This window comes from Pogona vitticeps, chromosome 14, assembly GCF_051106095.1.
Source record: "Pogona vitticeps strain Pit_001003342236 chromosome 14, PviZW2.1, whole genome shotgun sequence".
Lineage (NCBI taxonomy): Eukaryota > Metazoa > Chordata > Lepidosauria > Squamata > Agamidae > Pogona > Pogona vitticeps.
The window spans coordinates 10495997-10521757 of NC_135796.1; the positions used below are offsets into that span (position 1 = coordinate 10495997).

General features: G+C 46.7%; 2 protein-coding genes across 2 annotated transcripts in view; both read left to right on the forward strand.

The window, feature by feature from the left end:
- The window catches only part of LOC110090736 (tRNA (32-2'-O)-methyltransferase regulator THADA), a 55115-nt gene extending 36896 nt beyond the window's left edge, over positions 1–18219 (forward strand). Inside the window, exons 23-31 of the mRNA XM_072983133.2 lie at positions 3106–3358; positions 4293–4529; positions 6573–6798; positions 8395–8601; positions 9956–10197; positions 11273–11449; positions 12165–12443; positions 15315–15520; positions 16947–18219. Coding sequence (XP_072839234.2) covers positions 3106–3358; positions 4293–4529; positions 6573–6798; positions 8395–8601; positions 9956–10197; positions 11273–11449; positions 12165–12443; positions 15315–15520; positions 16947–17203 — 2084 coding nt within the window. The 3' untranslated portion in view covers positions 17204–18219. The remainder of the gene's footprint in view (positions 1–3105; positions 3359–4292; positions 4530–6572; positions 6799–8394; positions 8602–9955; positions 10198–11272; positions 11450–12164; positions 12444–15314; positions 15521–16946) is intronic.
- LOC144584783 (uncharacterized) overlaps positions 1–25761 on the forward strand; it is a 205507-nt gene that overhangs the window by 46698 nt on the left and 133048 nt on the right. The window lies entirely within an intron of this gene.

The following is a 25761-nucleotide window of genomic DNA, read 5'->3' on the forward strand; positions in this document are numbered from 1 at the left end:
GTAAGCCGTCCACTGACACCCTGTACGGGAGCAAGTGGAAGGCTTTCCTGAAGTTCACCTCTTCTCATCAACTGCCCGCGTCGCCCACTACGCTCCATACTGTGTTACAGTTTCTGGCTTACCTTTTCCAGATGAACCTGTCTCATTCCACCTTGAAGGTGTACCTCTCCGCCATCATAGCCCATCAACCGCCAGAGGCGGACAGTGCTCTGTTATTTAGACACGCGAAGATCAAACGTTTTCTTCGAGGGGTTGTACGCCTTCGTCCACCTACAATTAATCCTATTCCTCAGTGGTCCCTCCATACAGTCTTAAACTGTCTTTCAAAACCACCCTTTGAGCCGCTTGCTACGGTTTCGGAGCGCCTCCTTACCCTCAAAGTGGTTTTCTTGGTAGCTATTACGTCAGCCAGAAGGGCCTCTGAATTGGCTGCCCTGAGGACCGACCCACCTTTCTTGCAATTTTTCCGCGACAAGGTGGTCTTGTACCCTGACGTGTCCTTTCTCCCCAAAGTCACCACAGACTTTCATGTCAAGCAGCCCATAGTCCTGCCAACCTTCTTTCCCCAACCTACCTCTCCGGTTGAGAAATCCCTCCATCTTCTCGACGTTCGTCGGGCGTTAGCCTTCTACGTTCAAAGGACTTCCTCGTTCCGTCTCTCCAAGCGCCTGTTTGTCTCTTACCAGCAACCCCATAGGGGTCGGGAAGTGTCTCCGCAAACTGTCTCCAGATGGATAGTTCAGGTCATCCGTCTGGCCTATGAACTGGCTAAGAAGCCTCTACCGGCATCTGTTCATGCCCATTCTACTAGGGCTGTTGCGGCCTCTACGGCCTTTCTCCGTGGAGTCCCACTACAGGACGTTTGTAAAGCCGCCACGTGGTCCACGCCCTCCACGTTTGCATCCCACTACAGACTCGACCTGCGAGCCAAGGAGGATGCGAGGTTTGGCCGGGCTGTCCTGTCGGCTGTGCTGCCGTGACGTTTCCCTCCTCCTTTCAGAGGTAAGCTTGCTAGTCACCCATTAGTGTGATTTCACAGAGTCCACGAAGAAGAAAAAGAGGTTACTTACCTGTAACTTTGGTTCTTCGAGTGGTACTCTGTGAATTCACACGGCCCGCCCGTCCTCCCCACTTTCCGTCACGGCTGTTTCGCCTTTAGAGCAGCAGCGGAATTTGGGGAACTGAATGGCTGTTAGGGCGGGCGGACCATGAGGTCCTGGGGGGGCGGAGCCAAAAGTGTTACTTTAAGCTCTAGAATGTTCCGAGACCTTCTGCGCAAGCGCAGATTAACCCATTAGTGTGAATTCACAGAGTACCACTCGAAGAACCAAAGTTACAGGTAAGTAACCTCTTTTTTTCGTCAGAAATGTTTTGCTGGATCCCTTTGGAGAAGGAGATAACAGGAAAATTAAAACAAAGCTTTGATCAAAACAAAGCTTTAAGTCAGTGTCATTGTAAACTCCTTCTGCCACAGTCAGCAGGACATGGGCTGAACAGAATCATATTTGGGGTGGGAATCTTAATAGTATACATTTATTTATTTCTATGCCGCCTTTTTCCCCAAAAGGATCCAAAGTGACTTACATCATTAAAACAGTATTTAAAAGCTAGAAAAGTAAGTACAGTGGTGCCTCGCATAACAAGCGCACCGTTTAACGACGAATCTGCATAGCGATCTATTTTTTGGGATCGCTAATGCGATCGCATTGCGATGTTCTGAATGGGCAAACATCGCATTGCGATGATCGGTAAGCGTTTCGCTTACCGATCTTCGCATTGCGATGTTTTTAGAACAGCTGATCAGCTGTTCCAAAATGGCCGCCTGGTGCCCAAAATGGAGGATCTTCGCTATGGAGGATCTTCGCTAAATGGTGAGTTTGGGCCCCATAGGAACGCATTAAACAAAGTTTAATGTGTTCCTATGGGGTTTTTAGTTCCATTTAGCGATGTTTCCGGATAGCGACAATTAATCCGGAACGGATTAACGTCGCTATGCGGGGCACCACTCTACGTATACAAATATTTTAAAGGGATTAAACAAGTGCTATATTAAAATGGTAACTAAGATAGATCAGTATTAAAACACATTTAAAACAACAAACCACAACACTCAATTTTAAAGCCCCTCTCAGACGACCAGTCATTAAGGAAAAGCCTGCCTGAAGAGAAAGGTCTTTGCCTGCCTGTGGAAGGACAGCAAAGACGGGGACAGCCTGGCCTCCAGTAGGAGGGAGTTCCAAAGTCTCTGGGAGCAGCCACCGAAAAGACCCTCTCCCGTGTCCCCACCAAATGCACCTGTGAAGGTGGTGGGACCGAGAGGAAGGCCTGCCCTGATGATCTTAATGCCTGGCTAGGCTCATAAAGGGAGATACCAGTCTTTCAGATAGCTTGGACCCAAGCCGTTTAGGGCTTTCATACAAAACATACCATTTCTCCTTTGGAAATTTTATCATGTGAGACATCCAAGGCTGTACCTGCTCTTTGTGTTTGTGAATTGATGCCCCCTGGTGGTTCTGTTTGGTGGTGGCACTGTGGACGTCTAGAGTGCAGGTGGACCACTTCTGGCCCGCCTGATGGTCTTGGACTGCAACTCCCATCCAACAGAGCTGGTAGAGTCAACGTTGAGAGGTCCTGGGAGTTTTATCTTCCCATATCTTTCTTGACCGCCTTGGCATGAGATCCACAGCCCTCTCCCCTCCTTTATCATCACGCCAACCCCGAATGGTAGGTATAGGCTGTGGGACAAACATGTTGTATTACCAGTCCTGCCGTCTTGCTTTTAGACCCTTTTAATTATTATTACTGAAACTTTATTGGTGTTTAGTTTTGATTTTGTAACTATTATGTTTATCGGTTTGGATTGTTCTCTGGTGTCATGTTTGTTCAGTAGGCAAACTGCCCAGAGTGGGTGGTAATAGAAGTCAAATAAATCAATCAATGAACTGCCCAAATTCACCCAAAGGGCTCAATAGCTCAAATGGGACATAGATACGAATCCCCCCGCTCCGCACTGCCCACGCTGGCCTTAAGTCTGTCTGAAAGCCACAATTCTGCCCCTCACACCAAGATCTGAAGCGTCTCCGTCCCTGCTTTGTTTCCTCCCAGCTGCTTTGACGGTACGCCTTCTCGGTCAGAAGCGCAGGAGGGACGAGAGCCGCGGCCCGGAAGGAGTGAGCCCAGAGGCCCTCTTCGGCTGCTACCCTCCGCTGAGGACCATCCTGCTTGGAGAGCTGATCTCTGCCGTGGAGGCCTCCGGGTCTAGAGCACCCCAAAGCGGGAAGCTTCGCCTCTGCCCCTCTCTCTACGCCATCCTCACCTTTCTGGCAAAGCTCCAGCCTAGCTCAGACACCCGGAACAGGTAAAGAAGGGAGGAAGCTGAGCAGCTTCCGGTTCTACACCGAGGGCCAAACTGGCCATTTCCCAGCAGTTGGCAGTCTTTTTTTCCCCCTGTCTTCACAGACAGATGTGGGCGCACACAAACACATGCCACAGAGTCCAGTCAGATGCGTTGTGCAATAAAGCAAAGTTAACCTTTTTTATAGGAAACTTTCTATCTGGCCACTTGGTTTCCATCAGCCAGTAAGGTCCCCCGGTACTCTCAGACATTCTGGCCTGTGGCTCAGATCCAGGTTCTGTTGGAGCCCAGCTGAAGATGGTACGCAAATGCCCAAATAAGAACAGTAATGGTTGTTGTGGGTTTTCCGGGCTATTTGGCTGTGTTCTTTTCTTCCTAACATCAGTCTCTGTGGCCAACATCTTCAGAGGACAGGAGTCAGAACTCTCTGATCTGGTGCCGTTTTGTGGGATAGTTGAGTAGTTATAGCTGTGGGATGAGCTTTTGTCTTTTTCAGGAGATTGGGTGATTATGGTGATCAGTGTGTTTTTTGTTGTAGACCCAGGCTTAACAAACTAACAAACGACTAATGAGCAGGCTGGAATGCAGAACGCTGAGAGGTCTAGCTACTTTAAAAGGACAGACACCAAAATTAGTTCCTTGACCAAATGAAAATAGAGGAGGTACCATTTCTTGACAATGAGAATATGTGGTTGCGTGGAAACTGCCTTTACAGGCCAGGCTCTGGAAGTTGTAGACAAACACAGAGGAGGAAACAGGAATGGCTCGGCAACGTGGCGAGTGATTTAACGCTTTCCTCCACCCCACTGATCCAAAAGTTCTGCTGCTTTGCCCCATGAGTTGAGGCTAAACTACCCCATTGAGTGTAGACATCCAGGTCTAACCTTTTCCTCCCTTCCTTCCATTTTCCATCTTCCTTCCTCCCTCCCTTCTCCAGCCACACCCTCTGTTTCCTCAAGCCTCTGATCCAGCTTTCCAGCAACCCCATTTATGCTGTGCGAGTGATGGCGGCAAAGGCCCTGGTCCCCCTCATTCCAGGGGTGGAATATCAAAACGTCCTCTTGCAGCTGGTCTCAGATTTACCGCTGGCGGATGATGGGCTCTCCCACAATGCCTTGCAGGGGTGTTTGCTGCAGATCCAAGCAGTGCTGACTCACGCCCTCCGAGTGAGCCGGTAAGTGACTTTTCTGACCGTGACATATTTCAGGGAAGTGGCGGAGAGCTTTCTGGCAGGCTCGCCAAAGCTGGGCTAGGAATCCTAGGGTTCCGCGACATGGGGACAAGACACGTAAAGGAGGATCCGTGTGCGGAAAGAGGGTAGTGGAGATGCGCTCTAGATGCCAGTCTAGATTTTGTGGGGAGACGGAAGAGGCTCTGGCAGTGTGAACAAGTGAACCTCCTCACATGCAGACGACCGAGGATAGAGAGAGGAAGCAGGAACTGTAATCACGGGGTTTAGAGCTGGAGGAAGAGACGAGAGAGATGAACAAGAAAACATAAAGAGAAGAATTCAGATCATAAATAATTCCGTAGCTATAACACCAAAGAACAACTCAATAAACTACCAATTTATATATAAATAATTAATAATTAATAATTAATAATAGTAATAGTAATAGTAATAGTAATAGTAATAATAATAATAATAATAATAATAATAATAATAATAATAATAATAATAATAATAATAATAATAATAATAATAATAATAATAATAATAATAATAAAAGTAGCATGCCCTCTCCTTCACACAGAAAATTCCCAATGTTTCAGCATTCTACAGTTTTTCAACATATAGTGAAACACACACACACACAGACACACATATTGAAAAACTGTAGGGTGTGTGAGTTACACAGTTGGAGTTTGTTTGCTTCTATTTTTGTCCCACTCAATTAGTGGCCAGGAGACAAACTGAAATAGCACAAAATGCACAACAGACCCCCCAAAAAAGATTTAGGTGCTGTGTATTTTGTGCTATTCCAACATGTGTGTCTCTGTGTGTGTGTGTTGTTGGAGTCAGTTCAATTGCTGTTTGTTGTTATATCTATTGACTGCCCATTATTTATTATCTGAATTCTGCCCTTACATTTTCTTTTATTAATATTGCTCTGTTCTGAGGAATTCATTATATTTCGAGCAGCCTAGAGTCTCCTACACAGTATCTCTTGTGTATATCTAGATTGGGGGTGGGATATGTGAAGTCCACAAATGAAGGGCAGCCTCCCAGCGTGCCAGGAATCCCCCCCCCAAACCTGCACTCCCCATAACGGCAGGAAAAAACAAACTCTTCTTTGCTCACAAAGTCCTCGTATATATTTCAGGGGACATGGGAAACAATTTTGCCTTATGTTGGGCCCTCTCCTCAGCATCCGTTTGCCCCTTCACATGAAATATTGTGTAAATTGGCCTTTAAAAATAAAGGGCTGCTGTCAGGTGGTCTTCTCGGTTAAAAAGGGGGGATTTTTGGAAAAATATATATATATTTGAGGGATTGTCACGAGTCAGGAGCGGGTGTGACTCTTCTAGGCCGGGGGTGACCGGGTGCCGGACCCAGACATCTGGGAACTGCCCACCCCAGATAGATGCCAAAATCCTATTGCAGATTTAAGCTTTTGTAAGGAAAATTATGGAAAATGATGTAAGAGGATCCAGGGGGCGCTGCAGGTTAAACCACCGAGCCACAGGACTATTGATTCAAATCTGTACAATGGGGTCTGCTCCCGTCGCTTGCTCCAGCTCCTGCCAACCAAGCAGTTCAAAAACACACAAATCCGAGTAGATGAATAGGTACCACCTCAGTGGGAAGGTCACGGCGTTCCGTGTCTATTTATGCCAGCCACGTGACCACGGAAAGTGTCTACGGGCAAATGCTGGTTCAACAGCTTACAAACAGGGATGAGCACCAGCCCTTAGAGATTTAATTATCAAGGGGAACCTTTACCTAAGGAAAATTACATAAAGCTTGGCAGAAAATTGCCACCTGTTAACGAGGAGCTGATTGTGTGCCTAGACGGGTGTCTCGTTGTGCATTCGGGCACGTGACCAGGAATGCCGCCAACACTTTTCATAACGAGCAAGATTCTGCCATCAGGAGCTACCCAATTTCTCTTTGTGTAAGTGAAATACTGGCCATAGGATTCCGGCCAGATAGCTAGAAAGAACGTTAATGCAGGAAGGGAGGGAAATTGCATTGTTGTTTTTCCCCCCTTTTCAGCCTCTCTCCTGACGTCTTGCTGTCCATCATCCGTGGTGTGGAAGAGCGTGTCTGGTTGGTTACCTCTTCTCAGCGATGTCCTCTGGTCCGCATCGCCTACCTCCAAGTGGTCTCTCTTTTGACGCCGAGCTGTTCGCAAACTTTTGCACAACACATTTGGGAGATTGTGAGCGGGGAGCTGGCCGACCCGAAGCCCGCAAAGAAGCCCGGCTTCTCCGAAGCGCAGGTATTTGCCTTTCCCAAAGGTTGCGGTCATGGTAAGGCTGACAGAAATGTGCGATAAGCAGAGCGCACGACGAGGCTCTTCGCTCGGCGTGCGGCCGGAAGACAGGCAGGGAAAGACAGTGAACTTCTCTGTGACTCATTTTAGGGAAAAACACACCTCGCCTCAGAAATTTGCACCTCCGCAAGGCTTATGGGGCATTTCGGACAAATAAAAGTGCACCAAAAATAGTGCATGGTATGTTTTAAAATGCTAAAAGGGATGGGGGGGGAGAAATACCCACGAACCTGCTTGATTCAGTGGGACAATATACTGTGATAAGATGTTCCAGTATCTATGCCAGTTTAGGGGAGAAATGCATAGAGTACATGTGAATTTTCAGGGCTGAAAGAAAACACAGCATTTCATGACTTCTTGGTGCAAAAGAAGAATGTGAAGAAAATGGGGGGAAGTTTGGAGAAGCAGGACGAAAACAAGCCAAAGAGAGATTCTCACACCTCCACTGGGGAATGTGTGCAAGCAGGATTTTGAAGGGCCCCCCCCTTGATATCCAGAGGAAGATCGTTGACGGAGGACGAATCTGTGAAAAAGTTTCTTTGCAAAAATATGTACACCATCCACTTGATGACAACGAGTTGTTAGCGAGGCGCTCCTGTTGGCAGTCCTTCGCCCTTTTTAAAGGAGAAACGTTTGTTTATGTGTTTCATTATCTCTGTCTTCAAGGACCTTAAGACAGGAAACACAGTTCTTTCTCACGCTTAATTTTATCCTTACAGCAGCTTAGGGAAGGGAGCTTAGACTGAGAGACTTCGGGGCTTGCTGAGTTGGCTTCTTAAAGTAATTTCTTACATCACTCACTGCAAAGTCCTAACATGTACAGTAATTCATTATTTGAACACAAAAGTAATTTCCTATTTACACTGCTTGTTTCATTGCACATTACCTGGTGTGTTATCTTTGCTGACTCACAGGGCAGGTAAGTCTTAGGAACAGTTAAAAAAGCAACATGGAACATAGGAAATCCTTCAAAGTTCCTGTAAAATGCCCTGGAGAGTAATTTTAAACGTGGCTTGTAAATATTATATACAGAGAGACATGCCACTATGCCATTTACACCCTTTATGTTTCTACATGCAACTTCATTGGATTCTCATTGCAGTAGAATTCCCCCTGTTTGTGGGATTAGTATCCACTGATTCAGTTATCCATGGTATGAAAATATTAAAAATATTAAAAGAAAAATCCTAGAAATATATATTTCTAATGATGAAATGACCAGAACTGGCCACTGGAAGGAGCCAGAGATCATGCTATGTATAGCATTCACTATTAAAACCATGTATGGTATTATCCGCTGTTTTCAGCATTCACAGGGGAGGCTTGGAACTGATCTTTAAAAAGTGACAGTAGTAACAATTTTGAAGCAAACGTGTGACTTCGGAGCTCTGAGGGACAGAGTGACTGTTCCTTCACGCTTGAGTGGGGATGTCTTCAATCCAGGTTTCAGGCCCCTGGCCTCAATTCTTAACTGCTACTCTTCGCAGTCTCTGCACACCGATACCAACTCTCCCTGTTTATTCAGCTTTTCTTCTGTCCCAGGTTGGTTTTGCCGCGTTCCGCCAACATGCCGTCCGTTTCCTGTGTCACGAGGCGACGAGACGGGGATGTCCCGAGAAAGCTGCCGAACTTTGCTCGCTCCTGCGAGGGGGGAGCTCTGATGTCCAGGTTGCCCTCCTGACCTGGCTGCTCGAGACGGAGGAGAGGGCAGGCATGCCTTTCTGTGAGGCTCTGTGGCCGGCTCTCCTGGTGAGGCCCCTCCCTTGGTTGTCGGAGGTCCCACGAGGTGGCCTTGCATCGATAGAATCAGAAAGAATGTCCACACTATACAGTTAGAGCCGTTTAATACCAATCCAACTCTTCTGGCTTCATCCTATGTCGTCCTGGGAGCTGTAGTTTGGGGATGGGTTGGGAACTCTACTAGCGCACCCTCCCCCCGAACGACCCGTCCCAACCTAAACTACTATTCCCAGCATGCTGTAGGATGGAACAAGATGGATTAGAGTGGTATCAAAACCACAACAACTGTGACATGTAGATAGATTCCTCTAGGTGGAGGGATCTTGGCAGTCATTCCAACACAACTGTCAGCCAAAGATAGACCTCTGCAGAAAATGAGCCATCCCGAAAGACGGGCAGAAGGATGTGGGCTACCTCAAGGCACTGATTTGGGTAGCAAACGGTTTGCCATTTAATGAACTGTGATTAATGGCTTTCTTAGGGGCATGGTGGCGCTGCAGGTTAAACCACAGAAGCCTCTGTGCTGCAAGGTCAGAAGACCAGCCGTTGTAAGATCGAATCCACGCGACGGAGGGAGCCCCCGTCACTTGTCCCAGCTCCTGCCAACCTAGCCGTTCGAAAGCATGTAAAAATGCGAGTAGATAAATAGGTACCACCACGGTGGGAAGGTCATGGCATTCTGTGCCTAGTCGCGCTGGCCATATGACCACGGAAACTGTCTACGGACAAACGCTGGCTCTATGGCCTAGAAACAGGGATGAGCACTGTGCCCTAGAGTCGGACACGACTGGACAAATTGTCAAGGGGAACCCTAACCCTTAATTGCTTTGGAAGGGGGATAGGATTATGGAATGTTTGGCCTCAATGGTGAAACTCGCTTAACCAGTTTTAGGCGCTGCACGACTGGATTAGGGGGGAAATTCCTTTCCCACTTAGGCAGAAAAGTGTGTTGAGTGCATTAGTTCCTTCATTTATTTTATATGGACACCACATTTCACCTGATAAAGAGACCACAAGTCAGCTTGCAAAATCTTTCAAAGATAAATGTTCAAGACAGTAAAAATACAATAAATGATGCAACCGGTCCGGGTCCAGGCGACTTTGGGCGCACTGATTTGAGACCTCAACCTATCATTTCCTGGGAAGTTCCTTCCGCTGGCCTTTGGCCTCTGCGTGTCCCAGAATTACCAAACAGATTTTCAAGTCAAGGATGGAACTAGTTAAAATAACCACTATTGCTGCCATTGGTTTTAAGGAACCAACTTGATAATGGCCATTGTCTCTTTCTCTGCTTTATATTTTAACTTTATATGTCTATTTCTCCACCCCTTTCCTCAAACTCCGTTTCTCTTCTTTGAATTAGGAGAAACTTGGAGAGGTGCTGAAGGATAAATCGGATCCTGTGCTTCTAAAATTATACATGGAAGCTTTCGTGCAGGTGTATGAAAATCTCTCTGCTCAGAATTCAGGTTTTCTTCATAAGCCCTTGGGGGCTGTACATGCTGAACACATGGGAATCCTACTTTCTATCGTGGAAAGTGACCGTCTCGGTCCGGAGCTTCTGGGTCACATGCTGTGTGTTCTTGCTTTGCTCTTGACTCTGAAGTAAGTAACCTTTTAATATTAGTGTTTTAATTGCCTTGTGAAGTATGTCTAAAAAGTGGTAGCTGAAATAGGTAAGTGAACAATACAGTCATGCCCCGCTTAACGATTACCCTGCATTACGACGAATCCGCTTTATAATGATGTTTTGCTATCGCAATTGCGATTGCAAAATGATGGTCTAAATGGGGGAATTTCACTTAGCGATGATCAGTTCCGTGCTTCAGGAACCGATTTTTGCTTTACGACAATCAAAAACAGCTGATTGTCGGGTTTTCAGAATGGCCGCTGGGTGCTTAAAATGGCTCCACGCTGTGCTTAGGGACGGATTCCTCACTATACAGGCACCAAAAATGGCTGCCGTATGGAGGATCTTCGCTGGACGGTGAGTTTTTAGCCCATTGGAACGCATTGAGGGACGCTTTATGATGTTTCCGGTTAACAGCGATTTTCCTGGAATGGATTATTGTCGTTAAGTGAGGCACCACTGTATATTTTTTCTTTAAATGGCAGAAATCCTGTTCCTGAAGTTACACCACAGAAGGCTAATAATATCATCAGCCTTATGCAGTGTAATTTAGGCGAGAGGATCACAGCCAATACCTGACACCAGAGAGAAGTGTCAGGAACGTTTTAAGGAGACGCATTTAAAATAAAAGTAAAATGCCCGTGCATTTTGCAGAGGATCGTCTTCCTCTCTGTAGATATAGTACAGGTCGTAACTGAAACAAAACGGTGCCGTGCGATGTGTTGCTTTCCAGCGTGCCGGCCAGTCAGAAGCATCCTTTGCCAAGAAACTCCAATCCGTATTCCCCTTGAAGCCAGCGAGCATTCTGTAACAACTTTAGTTCTTCCAGAATTGTTTCTCTTAGAGATGGGGTTTCCACCCACCCCCAGTGTTCTGCTGGTTTCTCCTTTTGGGGGGGGGGGGTCTGGGCGGAGCTGTTTCGACCACCTAAAGATCCAGGCTGATCAAGTTGGAGAAAGGTTGAGTTTTTGTTATTCTCAAAGGAGCTAAATAGCCTTTGACGCTTGGTTTCCTACAGACGACGTAACTTTTCCTCTCTCTTGTTGACAGTCCTGAAGATTATTCTGCATGGGAAAAGTGGAGTGTCATCATAGAACGGCGCAGCCGGGCCCTCTCGCCAGAGGTGCTCCGGATGGCTGTGGCAAAATCGCTTAAAATAGCGGGCGTCCCTCTGATCCGGAAGGCCCGGGAATCCTCCGGTTCAACCCTTCAAGCTGTGGCCCTCCGGTACGTTGCCCTTGCAACGGGCATTCCCGGGCAGCTACTGGGCCTCCTCAGCCTTGCTTGGCATCGTTGGCACCTGCCTTGCTTTCGATGATTTTGCTTCAGTTTGGCCGAGCTTTCTTTGCGTCGCCCGATGACGATTTTTTTTTTACTTCCCACAATGCCCCTGCCCTAGCGTAACACCAAGGGCATTGTGGGAAATTGAAACACTCAAAAGAGAGAGCTTGATGTGACCTTTTGAACTAGACTTCTTAGCTTTTGGTTCCCTTCTCACCAAGACACGGCCAGGTATGTTTGAGACAAGCTTTTTACTTCTCTCATCCTTAGTGCAATTCATTGCGGCAGAGTTGAGCTCATTTCCCTTTAACACAGAGGGAGGCACCAAAGTCCCATTTATTTAAGGGTTTTTGATACACGGAAGATTTGAACTCAGCTCTCTTGTTAAGTCTAGCCGGAGCCTGGCCATTCCCCACATCTTGTTTTGTCCCGTGTCCCAGTCAAGTTGCCTGCTTTCTTCATGTCTTCACAAAAAAACTGGACACCAGGTTGCACCCGTGTAGCTACTACACAACAGGATTTCAGCCGCTGACTCTGTAAACTGTTACTGAACAGTTCAACAAACTCATAGGAACAAACTCATTTGTCATTAACTGTTTTTAAACTTCGCCAAACCACTCCATTAATATAATTTATTTTCTAACTTTATCCCTCTCCTCAGCCTGTTGGACGCCGGGATTCGCCTGCTCCAGGATGAAGACCAGGAAGTGAGGAAGGAAGCGTCCGTCTTTGCCAGCCTCCTGATGCAACAACAGCAGCCCTTCTCAAGGGTTCCGCGTCAAAGCACCTCCGTCTTGCTTCAGACCAACAAAGCTCTTCTGAGCATCCTGACACTCGTGCGGGAGCAATTTGGCGATTGCCCCCAAACCTTTGTGTACCTGGCGCATCACCTCCCCACAGCAGAAGCCAGAGATGCCTTAACGGAGCTGGAGACCAAGGGGTGAGGAATAGAAATACAGGAGGACCCCCGTATCTGTGGGCGATCAGTTCCAAGCCCCCCCCCCGCCATGGATGCTGAAAAATGTAGATTAAAGTGGTGCCTCGCTTGACGACGTTAATTCATTCCAGCAAAATCGCTGTAGAGCGAAAACATCGTCAAACAAAATTAAACGCATTGAAACGCATTGAAAACCGTTCAATGTGTTCCAATGTGCTGAATACCTGCTCGTCCAGCGAAGATCCTCCATACGGTGGCCATTTTCTGGTGCCTGTTAAGTGAAAAATCGGTCCTAAAAACAGCAGGGGGCCATTTTCTTCAGCTGGCGGCCATTTTGAAACCCGCTGATCAGCTGTTTGCTGATCTTCGTAAAGCGAAAATCGGTTCCCAAAGCAGGGAACTGATCATCGTGAAATGAAAAAAAACCATTTAAACCATTGTTTTGCGATCGCAAAAGCGATCGCAAAAACTTCAACATTAAGTGGATTCGTCGTTATACGGGGTAATCGTCCAGTGGGGCACGACTGTATAGCAGACACTATTTTAATAGTGAACACTAGTCTCTGTCTCTCTCTAGTGGTCAGTTCTGGTAACTTCTGGGAGAGGATGAATGACCTTATTTCAAGCCGGACAGGTGGGAGGCAGAGGGGGGAAACCCGGACAAGGCTGTACAGTCCTCACAACTATACACATGCAGGATCAGGTTGTACCTTTAAAGAGATGGGTCATCAATTTGAAACCACTGGCTGAAGAGGGGACTGAAATCCCACCCTCCTCCCACATGCATCTTGCAGACTACCGTCTACACAGGTGTCTCCATCAAAGAAGCCACACCTGCCCCCACAACAGCAGCCATGAAACTTTTGGGACTTTAATATAAACGTTGAATTTTGGAGCTTCCCACAAGAACATGGCTCAGAGCCTGAGGAAGATCAGTTCTCGTAGAAAGCTCACTTTATTTATTTGTTTTATTTTCTTAATGGCCCAATAAAGGTATCCCCTGTTCCTGCATTTGTAGAGCAAAAAAATAGTTTAGGCTTTGGAGGAGAAATTTGTGAAGTTTGCCAGGATTCGACCTGGAAACCTTAGTCAAATTCAGCTCCAAGAGAGGGGAGTGTTAGAATCCCCCCCTTTCTTCTCCAGCTCAGATTAGGATCAAAACGTTGCCTGCATGAAAATCACCTGGTGGCACCGTCCAGACAAGTCTGATCAGCAGGGACTCTGCAGGATTTCAAAAAAGGCAGTGGTGTAAATACTCAAGGGCCAGCAATCAGAATAGCAAACCATTCCCCCAAGAACAGTCCAGCATTTCAGGCGGGGGTGTAATCAATCAACCAACCAGCACTAGGAATATAGATCTCTAGCAGGGGCAGGTCTTTTGTAAAGCTAAGGGTTCTTAGTTGTCCAGTCAAAACCAAACCACCCCCCAAATAGTTCACATAATAACAACAATAGATTATTTGTGGGAAGTATGCACACACGTGCCTTCAAACCTATCGTGAAGACTGTGCCTATCTCAGAGGAAACAGGCAAATCTGAAGAGGGGCATTGATAGCATCATTGCTCCAGCTGATTAAAAGTCTTGATCTTGTGGGCTGTGTAGAGCAGTGGTCCCCAACGTTGGGCCTCCAGATGTTCTTGGACTTCAGCTCCCAGAAATCCTGGCCAGCAAAGGTGGTGGTGAAGACTTCTGAGAGTTGTAGTCCAAGAACATCTGGAGGCCCAAGGTTGGGGACCACTGATGTAGAGGACAGATGAGATAGCAAAGGCTCAGAAGCCCTTTATGGACTAAAAGGCAGAGGTTGTGGTTTTACGGCACAATCCGCTCTCCCTTTATGAGCCTTTCTGGGGGTTCAGGGGAGGCCTTTTTCTCGGTCCCACCACCTTCACAGGTACATTTGGTGGGGACACAGGAGAAGGGCCTTCTCTGTGGCTGTTCCCAGACTCTGGAACTCCCTCCCACTGGAGGCCAGCCTGGCCCCATCTTCGCTGTCCTTCTTCATGCAAACCAATCTCTTTCTCTCCAAGTGGGATTTCCCTCAGAGACTGTCTGTCTAGGAGATAACAAATGGAATAGTTTATATCTTGTTGCTTCTAAACTTATTTTAAAGATAGTGTTATTAAGTCTTCTTTAATATTTGAAAAAAATTGTTGATTTTAGCTTTTAATGTTGTGTTTTTAATGATGAAAGCTGCCTTGGGTCCTTTTGTCAGGAGAAAGATGGGGTAAAAATACACACACACACACACACAAACACACACACACACGCATACATTCATGCATGCATTCATGCATGCATGCATGCATACATACATACATACATACATACATACATACATACATACATACATACATACATACATACATACATACATACATACATACATACATACATACATACTTATGGGCTTGATGAGGTCAGAAGCAACATCTCTTATCATGTTGAGTATAAAATAGTGTGCCCCCTTGGTTCCATCCACTTTATTTATTCACATTTTAAATCAATCATTCATTAACGATCCCTCACTCTAGTGTGCATATTTTGGACTACAGCTCTCTGGGAATTCTGGATGCTGTAGTCCAAGAAGCCTTCACAACTCTAGATTTGACAGTGCCTCCTTTAAAAGCCTAGATTTGCTCCATTGCAAGAATTAATTGACCCTGTCAACAACAGTGGTCTGTATTTTCAAAATCTCAGACCAGGCCACTCCGTCCTGGTTGGGCCCTGGAGGCTGGGGATAATGGGAGCTGTAGTCAAAAAGATCTGGAAGACACCCAGTTGGAAAAGACTTCATTAAATCAAGTACAGTCTTTTCTTAGCATCTCTGTCTCTCTTTTACACGTTCTCTCTCTGTCCCCCACTTCCTTCCACAGGGCTGTCAGTCTGTATAAAGAGGACGAGCCCAACGTTTACGCAGAGCCTGCGGTCCTCTCCCAAACTCTGCTCCCCTTTCTCCTCCAGCTCCTGGATGGAGCATCCACTTCTCCAGAACTCTGGGGGCCGATGCAGGACTGGCTAAAAGCCACCGGGCCTGGGCTCTTCTCCGACCTTCAGTACTGCCGGATGTGGTGGAGTCGAGGTAAGAAGGGTGTTTTATGGGCAGGCAGCCAGACATTGGAGCAATTCTGTGGCTCTGTGATTCCCTCCTTCAAGCACAGAAATTGATCTTTAACCCCAAAAGTCAGTATTAGAGATGGGCACAATGCACTTTGTACCATGTTGTCTAAGTTGTCATTGCGAGACCGCAGATGCCGTGCATTCACTTTCCCCATCCCACTGACCTGCCATTGTCTGCCTCCTCCAGCAGCCGCCCTCTCAGATGAGGGGGCAGGGCAGGGATTCTGGCAGTGCTGCCTTTGAGTGGGCAGCTGCTGGAGGAGGCAGAGAAGGGAAGCCCAGGCTCCTGTTGGAATGGAAGATCATGCAGCAGGGAGGGAAGGAGCAGCACATGCTGATGACTTAAGACAACACGGCACGAAGTGTTTCGTGCCCGTCACTAGTCAGCATCCCAAGGAGATCTGTATTCATTAAAAAAAACAAATTATTTTTTAAAAAGCAGGTTTCTAGTCCTGTGGACTATGAAAACAGACATCAAGGACGATGAAGATAGTTGGACCCAGTTTTGTTTTTGTATTTTCCTAATAATAAAATAATAATCATTGTGTGCCATCAAGTCAGTTCTGACTTACGGTGACCCTTTTGAGGGTTTTTCTAGGTAGCGAGTACTCAGAAATGGTTTCCCCTTCTCCTCTTCCTGGGGGGTACCCTGGGGCTGTGCAGTTTGCCCAAGGCCCCACAGGCTGGCTCTTCTCCCAGGAGGGCCCGGTAGGGAATCGAACTCTCCACCTCTCCTAACCCACTGAGCGATCTAGCCAGCTTTATCGATTCCCAGTCGTTTCATATTAGACAGAGAGGGACTTGGAGTGGAATACTGGGGTGTGGTGGGTGCCCTTTTAATGCGCCAGCCATGCCACGTCGTCTTCCCATATATTCCACTCCCCCTTCCCCTCTCCCCTTCTCTCCTTGCATGCCTCAGTCCGACCATGGAACACCTGATTAAATATTAAGATGCAGGAATTTGGGAGGAGCTGGTTTGGGGGTTGAGGAAAGCAGACCTCGTGCTTGATGGGTTGTGACCCTCGCCTTCTATTCCAGGATGGCCACAGTCTGGGGATTCCCTCTATATGTGGCCAGGACTAACCCAGTGGCATCTGTGGTCGCCTCCTCCGCACCATCGAACCCTGTAACTCAGTAGAGCAGATGGTCTCTTTCCTCCTAGCAAAGTAATGCCCACCCTTGGATAGCCCCAGTGTTCTTGGAGAGCGGCCCCCAGAAGCCTTCGCCACTAGTTATACTGCCCAGAGTTTCTGGGAACAAGATGGCGGAGGACAAGGAAGAACGGGCATAAAATTAAGGGTCGGCGGTGGGCTGTGGGTCCTGCGTGGGCAAGCCTGGGTGATCGTTGGCCGTCCTGTAGATTCTCAAGCATGCCTCTTGCGTTCCAGGTGACGTTTCCCTGCACTTGAAGGCTCTGGTTTGTCCAAAAGTCCAGATTGCTGTCGCCGCCCTGCTGGTCAAGGCTGTCCTTGCGATCGAGATGCTGGAGAAGGCCGAAGGGGGAAAGCTGCCGGCGGCCGAAGGCATCCATCTCTCCTCCCAGGACTTGAGATGTGAAGCTCGGTCCGTCCAGAAGCTGCTTGCTGGCCACGGAGTGGCTCCTGCGATCGGCTTAGAGCAAGCGCTGTCGGGAAGCAGGAGCTGATCCTGGGGGTCTCCGTTCAGTGCATCACTGAGAGAGAGAATGAACCAGGATCACAGTCCCTTTCTCCGTCTTGGAGATCCCTATCACACCTTCTTGCCTGAAAGACAGAGAGAGCTACTACTCTCGTAGGCAGTTTTGGACAAATGCACACGGACACACACCCTCAGACAGGAGCCAACGGCTCTGGGGGCTTTCCTGCTGGCTTCAGAGGGAAGACAGGTGTGTAGACCGGTGTCCCTGTAGAGACAGCGCTTGCAGGAGAGCCAGGAGGCTGAGCTGCTCAAGAGGATCGCCAGCCGGGCAAAGGACAGGCATGTTCCCTTCCCTGTCTCATGGGAGCAAGCCAGTGGCCAGACTGGGTGGGAGAAATCACAATTCTCAAAACCTGCCCAAGTTCTCCAGATGTTCCCCTCTCGCGCGGCAGCCCAGTTTTTTCTGAGTTTCAGAAGCTGGGGAAAGAGCCCCTGTTTGGGTGGGGAGGGTGGCCTGTAGAAAGAGTCCCCTGCTCTATGGGGGACCAGTTTAAAATGGTAGAGGTGGCCTTACAGCTGGGACCGGCAAACTGGGGCCCTCCGCTGACAAGGAGGAATGCAGGGCGGGTTGACGTCTCTCAGTCGCAACCTGCTTTGCCAGTCCCTGCCCCAGAACCAATTATACTGGGCAGCTGTGGACCAGGGTGGATATTTTATATTTTAACCCCAGCCACTCCATCATGAGGAATAGCCTCGGTCCTTTGGGGCCAGCGTCGTCGTCTTAAGCCGTAGAGATCTACCTGCAGGTTGTGAGCGCCATCATCACGGTGCGAGGAGGATTCAAAGGTAAAGCTTCCAAAGCGCAGACGTCGCTGTACGAGAGGTTCCTGATTTTTCTGAACCGCCCAGCGCTCACGTTCAGGGTTTCGCATCTTGTTCCTGTTATAAGGAGCTCATCAGATCGCCCTGGAGGGCAGAAGAAAACAATTTGGAGCTGAATCTTCTTGTTTTGGCTCAATAAAGCGTGTTTGTTTGTTTACTGAACCATAGCAGTCTCTCTAAATTAATACATATAGCTTAGGAACTGGTTTTGAAATGTTTTCCATTATCCGCCTTAATTAAGGGCAGAAACCCCCTCCCTCCTATGTTAACTGCCCGTGGAAGTATGACCGACTGCTGTCCATAAATCGATGCTGAACACTGGAAAACACAGCCGGCTTGCAAGCTGAGGCACCTTTCAAACAGGCCTGGATTGGGTCGGAGGACAGTGAGTCCCAGACTCACGTACGCTGTTGCAAAGACCAATAACCTGTGATTTTTAAAACCTCGTGGTCTTGGAAAGCACCCGAAATGCTTTGGACTCGGACTGGCAAGAGCCATGAATCCTCTTTCTCTCACCGTAGAGTAACTGCATAGCCTAGGGAAGAGAGCCCTCCACCTATGTAGACACACAATATTTTGGAAAGGAAGGTGTTCAAGGTCCTCTTAATGCGGGATCTGTTCATCTCCAGCCTCCGGGGCAGACGGCTACTCAGCGCCCAAAGCCATCAAGAAGTGTCTCCCAGTTTTCATCCCCAAAAAGTTTTTTTTCCGGTGGTGGGTCTCCAGATGTTTTCTGGATCTCCAGATGTTTTCCTGTGTTGGATCTCCAGATGTTGATCTACCAGAGGTTGCTCAAGAGGAGTGTACTCAACTTGGAAGTCTGGGTGACCTGTCATGGGTGCGAATCATCCGCTCTTTAAATGTTGCTGGGATTATAATTCCCATTTTCCCATCATAACAATGGGCCACCCCAATGGGAAGCAATAGGAACCATCATCCCAGCAACGTTTAAGAACTGAAGATTAAGAAGCGGTTGGAAAATAGATGAAATTGAGACAATGATGTCTTTTTAGGAAGGGGGGGGGACAGAAATTTTCTGTTTTGAACTCTCTGTGGGGAATCCTTTATCTACTTTGACCATCCTCGGTAGGATGATAGGCTTTGAGGTCCAAAACGTCCGGAAAGACAACTGTTTCCCGTTCTTAAATGAAAGTGGTTAATGATATATAAGAAAACTTTGCTAGTTAGGTTTCACATGGGAGGAAGGAAAGAGGCACTGGGAAGGCCAGGAGTGGAAAGGGAGGACAGGAAAAAGGGGATTGTAAGAAAGGGTGAGCGAAAATGTCCCCGATTCTCCCCTTCGATGTCTAAAGCTCCAAGATCAGATCAAACCTGGAACTGTCTCTCGAGGCAAATAAATAGAAACGGACGCTGTTCTGCTCATGAGAAGGCAAGATTCTCCGGAAAAGACCCTAAGGCTGGGAAAAGTGGGAGGCAGCAGGAAAAGAGGAAGACCCCAATACAAGATGGACTGACTCCCTCAAGGAAGCCACAAGACTGAGTTTGCAAGAGCTGGAAATCACCGATTCTTCGCCATAAATCCAGGGCAAGTCGACAGCACTGAACAAAATATTTAACACTGCCTTTCCCATCCGTTTATCATCCTCTCCCTTTTATTTATTGATTGATTTGATTTGATTTGATTTGTATCCCACCCATCTGGTCTATATACGACCACTCTAGGCGGCTTCCAATAGAACATAAAAACAATAAAATCACACTTTCCCAACATCAGGGTCTTTTCCAGGGAGTCTTCTCATGAGATGGCCAAAGTATTGGGGCCTCAGCTTCAGGATCTGTCCCCTCGCCTGTTCTAAGCAAGGGGGCCATTGCACACCTTGGGTTTGAAAAGCCCCTGCTCCCATGCCATGGAATGGGTGGCCTTCCCAAGTCGGGAAGGCCTTCCCGGTTGCTTGACCATCGCCAACAAAACAACACCTGTGGCTGTTATTCTCTGGGACCCACAGGACTGCAGCCATTCAGGGGTACCAAGCTGGCTTTTTGGAACGGTGGGAACGCCACCAAGCACGGTGGGGTTGAACGCTCAGGATGTCACCTTAATTTGCTACAGCTTCCTTATCCCTTCGCTTTGCAATGGGGAAAGCTGTCTAAAGCCTTTGGAAGGGAAATTAGGCTCATGCATTACAACAGGACCAATTTCCACGGGCAGTCTTTCCTTGTACAGTTGCTCCCCTTTATGTTCTCCTTTATTTCTGGCCCTTGGGGGATGCCTTATTCCAAGGTCGTTAAGTGCAAATTAAATTTAGTTTTCAAATAAAAATTGTGGCTCCAACACATTGCTTTACTAAAATGCTATGTTAACTGACGATAACTGTTTCCTGGGACCAAAATCCCAGATGGCCTCTTATTTTCCTGGGTAAACGACAGTCTTTTATTTTCTTCTAACTCGTTTTTGCCTCTGCAGTCAAACGAGCAGTCCAAGAAAAGGAGTCCAACCAGCCATTTCAAAGGAGTCATTTTCCTACATTACCAGAAAGACAGAAGACCAAGCCTGAATTTACCAGAAGCAAAAATGACTCTGTGAAGGCTATCGGTCTCTGAACACATCATAAGAAGACAAGTCTTTTTGGAAAAGACAATAATGCTGGCAAAAGTTGCAGGCAATGGGAAAAGAGGAAAATTTAACACAAGACGGATTGACTCAATGAAGGACATTTGCAAGAATTTGCAAGAGCTGATCACAGTTAATGACAAGACCCTTCGAAGGTCACTCATTCTTAGGGGCACCATGAGTTTTAGGGTGCAAAATAAGAATTATTTCAGGGCAACCTCTGAACTAAACAGTAACTACACAACCTCTAGGAAAGCTTTGCAGGGTTTTGGCACATGAAGGGGAAAAAATCCCACAAGAACCTTATTTCATCCTTGGCTGTAAACATTCAAAGCAACAAATAGAATAATTACCAATTTGCCCCTCCATTATTTTGTGTGAAAAAAATTTTGGCAGCTGCCTCCCTCTTATTAATGACAAGGATGGCCCTGGATCTCCAAAACAAGCAAAAATGAGGAAGATTTTTAGGCCGCTCTGAAGACAGACATGCTTTTTAGGGAATGACAGCCTGTTTCTTCAGACGCATCCCACAAAAGTTTGTAACTTACAAAACTGGGGCTAAGATACTTGGTTGAATTTTGCTACAACGAGCTACTAAGTCTAGCTTGACTCAGGAATTGTCATCATTCAGAGCAAGAACAAGGGGCCAGAGTGGGTACCTTTACTGGAACACCATAGTCTCACAAACAGGAAGGTTTTTGAGTCCTGCAGGATTCTACACCAGGCCTGGCGTTAAAGTGAGCAGGGTGATAAATACCAAATAGTTAGGTAAAAGTTCCCCTTGACATTTAGTCCAGTCGTGTCTGACTCTAGGGGGCAGTGGTCATTCCCATTTCCAAGACATAGAGCCAGCGTTTGTCCGTAGACAGTTTCCATGATCACGTGGCCAGCGCGACTAGACACGGAACGCCATGACCTTCCCACCGAGGTGGTACCTGTTTATCTACTTGCATTTTTACATGCTTTCGAACGGCTAGGTTGGCGGGAGCTGGGACAAGCGATGGGAGCTCATTCCATGTGGATTTGATCTTGCAGCAGCTGGTCTTCTGACCTTGCAGCACAGAGGCTTCTGCGGTTTAACCCTACCTAACAAATGCCAAATAGGTGGTATAAATGCAACTTCTCTGTGGCAGAATCTGCATATTTTACAGTCTTTCCCCTTCTCAAATCACCAAGATCAGCCTATGGTTTACCTGAGTGATAAAACCACAGCACACAGTTGCACCCTGGAGAATCTTTATTCAGAATAGGCTCCCAAGACAGCATGATTCGAGACTGTGGCAATGAAAAAGCTGTGGCAATAAACGGTGCCTGAGCTGGGCGAACCACATTAAGGATCAAAACAGTTAGGGATAGTTAGAAACTCAACCAATAGGTATCCATATGGTTGCTGAGTGGTAATGGTGAATAGAAATGGACATGAACCATTGATTCGGCTGTTTTGTGTCTGTTCGTTTTCTGGGTGAATTGGTGTTTAGGGGTTCCCAGCACTGCTTCCTCGAGGGGGCACCCACTCAGAGGCAGCGGCCAGGCTTCCCTGCCTCGCCACCTCGCGGTGTTGCCTCTTGAGTGGGTGCCCGCTGGAGGAAACCGGGCTGAGAAGCGCCAAACCCTTGTTCGGCTGGTAAACGAACCGGCACGAACCGTCCAGCGAAACGTTCGCGCTCATCTCTAGCGTTGAGCACGTGAAAAATATAACTCAGACTTGACGCAAGGTATGTCTTCAACGGGTTGGTTGAGATTTAAAACGAAGAATTAGCAGAGACTGTCTGTTAACGAAGGAACATTAAATGAAGCATCCCTGCCACCGCTGAGAAAACAAAATAAATATTACAGGCAGATTTATTTATTTTTTAAAGAAAAGACAAATAAAAAGGACAAAAATGTTGTGGTCCTTTAAAGACATATTTTAACACGAGTTTTTGTACATAAAATCCACTTCCGCAGACATGAGAGAGAGAGAGAGCATGGCAGATTTTTGTACATTTATACATGGCATCAAAATACAGAGTCTGTTGGTGAGAAACCTGCAAAATGTGTGAGTCAATGTGGCTTTTTACAAGGGGATGATGTCTCTGTTGATATTCAGATCTATTCTATTGAAGCTTGTACAGTAGGGTTCCCTTGTCCATGCAATCAGTATCCAGGGTTTTACTTATGTGTGGTCTTAAAATATTATTTAAAATGTTAAAAGAAAAAATTATAAATCTATATTTTCATGATGTATTTATCAAAACTGGCCAGCAGAGGAAGCCAGAGACCATGCTATATATTTTTGTTGTTGCAATACAGAGCATGGTTTCTGGCTCTTTCTAGTGGTCAGTTCTGGTAATACAGTGGTGCCTCACTTAACGATTGCCTCGTTAAACGACGAAACCGCTTCACAATGACGTTTTTGCAATCGCTTTTGCAATCGCAAAACGATGTTCTAAATAGGGGTTTTTTTCGCTTTGTGATGATCGGTTCCCTGCTTCGGGAACCAATTCTTCGCAAAACGATGTTTTTCTAACAGCTGATCGGCGGATTCAAAATGGCCACCGGGTAATTAAAATGGCTCCCCGCTGTGTTTAGGGATGGATTTCCCTTTTTACAGGCAGCAAAAATGGTCACCCCTATGGAGGATCATCACTGGACGGTGAGTTTTCAGCCCATTGGAATGCATTGAACCGGTTTCAATGCATTTCAATGGCCTTTTTATTTTTGCAAGACGATGTTTCGTAAGACAGTGATTTTTGCGGAACGAATTAACATTGTCTTGCAAGGCACCACTGTACATGGTGAAAATTCTTTTTTCTGGATTTTTTTTTTCTTTTGCCATGCTATGTTTAGTGTTCACTATTATTTGTCGTTTTCAGCATTCCCTGAGGGGGGTTGGAACCAATCCCCCACAGATACAGGGATCCTACTACTGTATGCTATAGAAGGATATATGAATCCCTGGCATAGGATAACAATAATAGAAACAACATGAATTTTGTTTGCAAGTTTCTAGCCAACCAACCAACCATGATCTCTTTATGTTGATGCTACATATACACGTATAAAAATCTGCCACACTATATTTCTCTCTTGTGTCCGAGGAAGTGGGGCTTTTTTTCACAAATTAAATTAAATTAAAATATAACAGTCTTTAATGTGCTACAATGTTTTTCTCCTTTTTATTTGTTCTTAATTTTTTTTCTTTTGTTGTTGCCTGTAATGCTTGCACAGACGTAACACAGCTATCTCTTACAAAAAAAAAAAAATTGTCAGCCACATTTGTGAGTGCCAGATAGGGTTGTGATGTGGCTTTTATTGCATCATCGCCTGCTCCCTTCACAGATAACGGGAACAGACGGCGTCTGGATAACATCCTCTCTAGCTTTCAACTCTTGACTGTGCACAATAAAACCAAAGTCCTATTTCTGCAGTTCTGTAACTGAAGACCGTTATATTTAGTTCTGTCCTCTGGACCGAACGAAGTAAGGTTTTGTTCTCTTTTCGGCAACAATTCTGACTCTTTTCAGAGCTGGGAAAAGTTTGCCAAACTTGCATAGCAAGAACATTCTCATCTATTTAGCTCAATGTCAGAAATCCGCAGTGGGTAACTTTTGTGTCTTTAACTGTGCAAACATTCGCAGGCAGGCACAAGCCCCGAAGCAAAGGGATCCTGAACCTGATGCTGCCTGACACAAGAAAAGCAACAGGTGGTTCACGGGCATTCGTGCAAACGTGCGAGACTTGTCATTTGGGTGAACTGCTGAATGGATGCCTATGGAAGCATCCAGCAGGACAGTGTTGTGTTTTTCCCCCCAAAGACGCAAGGGCTCAAACCCCAACGGAAACCGTGTAGGTAAGGGTAAATATTCCCCTTGACATTTTTAGTCCAGTTGGGTCCAACTCTAAGGGGCAGTGCTCATCCCGTTTTTCAAGCCATAGAGCCAGCGCTTGTCCAAAGACAATTTCCGTTGTCACGTGGCCAGCGTGACTAGGGAGCGCCGTTTTACCTTCCCACCGAGGTGGTACCTATTTATCTACTTGCATTTACATGCTTTCGAACTGCTAGGTTGGCGAGGAGCTGGGACAAGCGACGGGCGCTCACTCTGTCATGTGGATTTGATCTTACAACTGCTGGTCTTCTGACCCTGCAGCACAGGCTTCTGCGGTTTAGCCAATAGTGTCACCACGTCCCGTTGTAGAGAACCATCCAAATTCTGAACTGCTCATAACTGCAAAATTAAGCCATTCTGACAGGCGCCTTCAAAAGAATACATCAAGACATCAACCTAGGGGGGGAAAAGAGCTGACGTTTTGACCCTTTGACAGCATCTTTAGAAACAACGCACACCCCAGCACTGACATAGGAGACCACAGCCCACCCTGAACCTGTTGTTTTGTGCACGGCTGACTCTTCCACATCTTACCTCACTATTTGTGTTTTCCAGTTTTGGTAACATCCCCTGTGCAATTCAGAATTGCCATTGATATCACCACCTCTCTTTCCAGGGCTGTAACTACATGGATGGTCAAATGCTCCGGAATTTGCTCTGGTTATAGAAGAAATGGATTCAAACACTTTTTAAAAAACGGATCACATGATGCAAAGGCTAAATTGAATCCAGTTTGGACCTTTTTGCTTCTGATGTGTGTTTTTTTTCCTCTGTCACTGGGCAGCTACTACTTTTTGTCAAGCTGAAACAATTTGAAGACTTTTCTGCCTGGGTGATCAGTTCTTTCCTTCTGCAAATGGACGGGGGGGGGGGATGTCTGCGGGTGGTGTTGTGGTGATGCAGGCCATTGGGACATCATGTTTTATGAACTGTAGGAATCCCCACCTACATGATCCTGCCCCGAGTGTCCCTAAAAAAACTTTTTCATAAACAATGAGTCATTGCATTGATACACTAGTTTAGCGCTAGATCACCTCCACGCAGATCTTTTTTAAATGCTATAAAATAAAAACAGCCTTGATGAAATACAGAAGACTACATATATTTCACCGGTATGTTTATATATTCCTGTGTACTTTACAGAGAAGTTTAGAAAGCTGCTGCCTTTTCCCTGGTACTCTGCAACCCTTTAGAAACCAAGTGGCTTTATTGCAAACTACCAAATGACAGAGGGAGGGAGGGAGGAAGGAAGGAAGGAAGGAA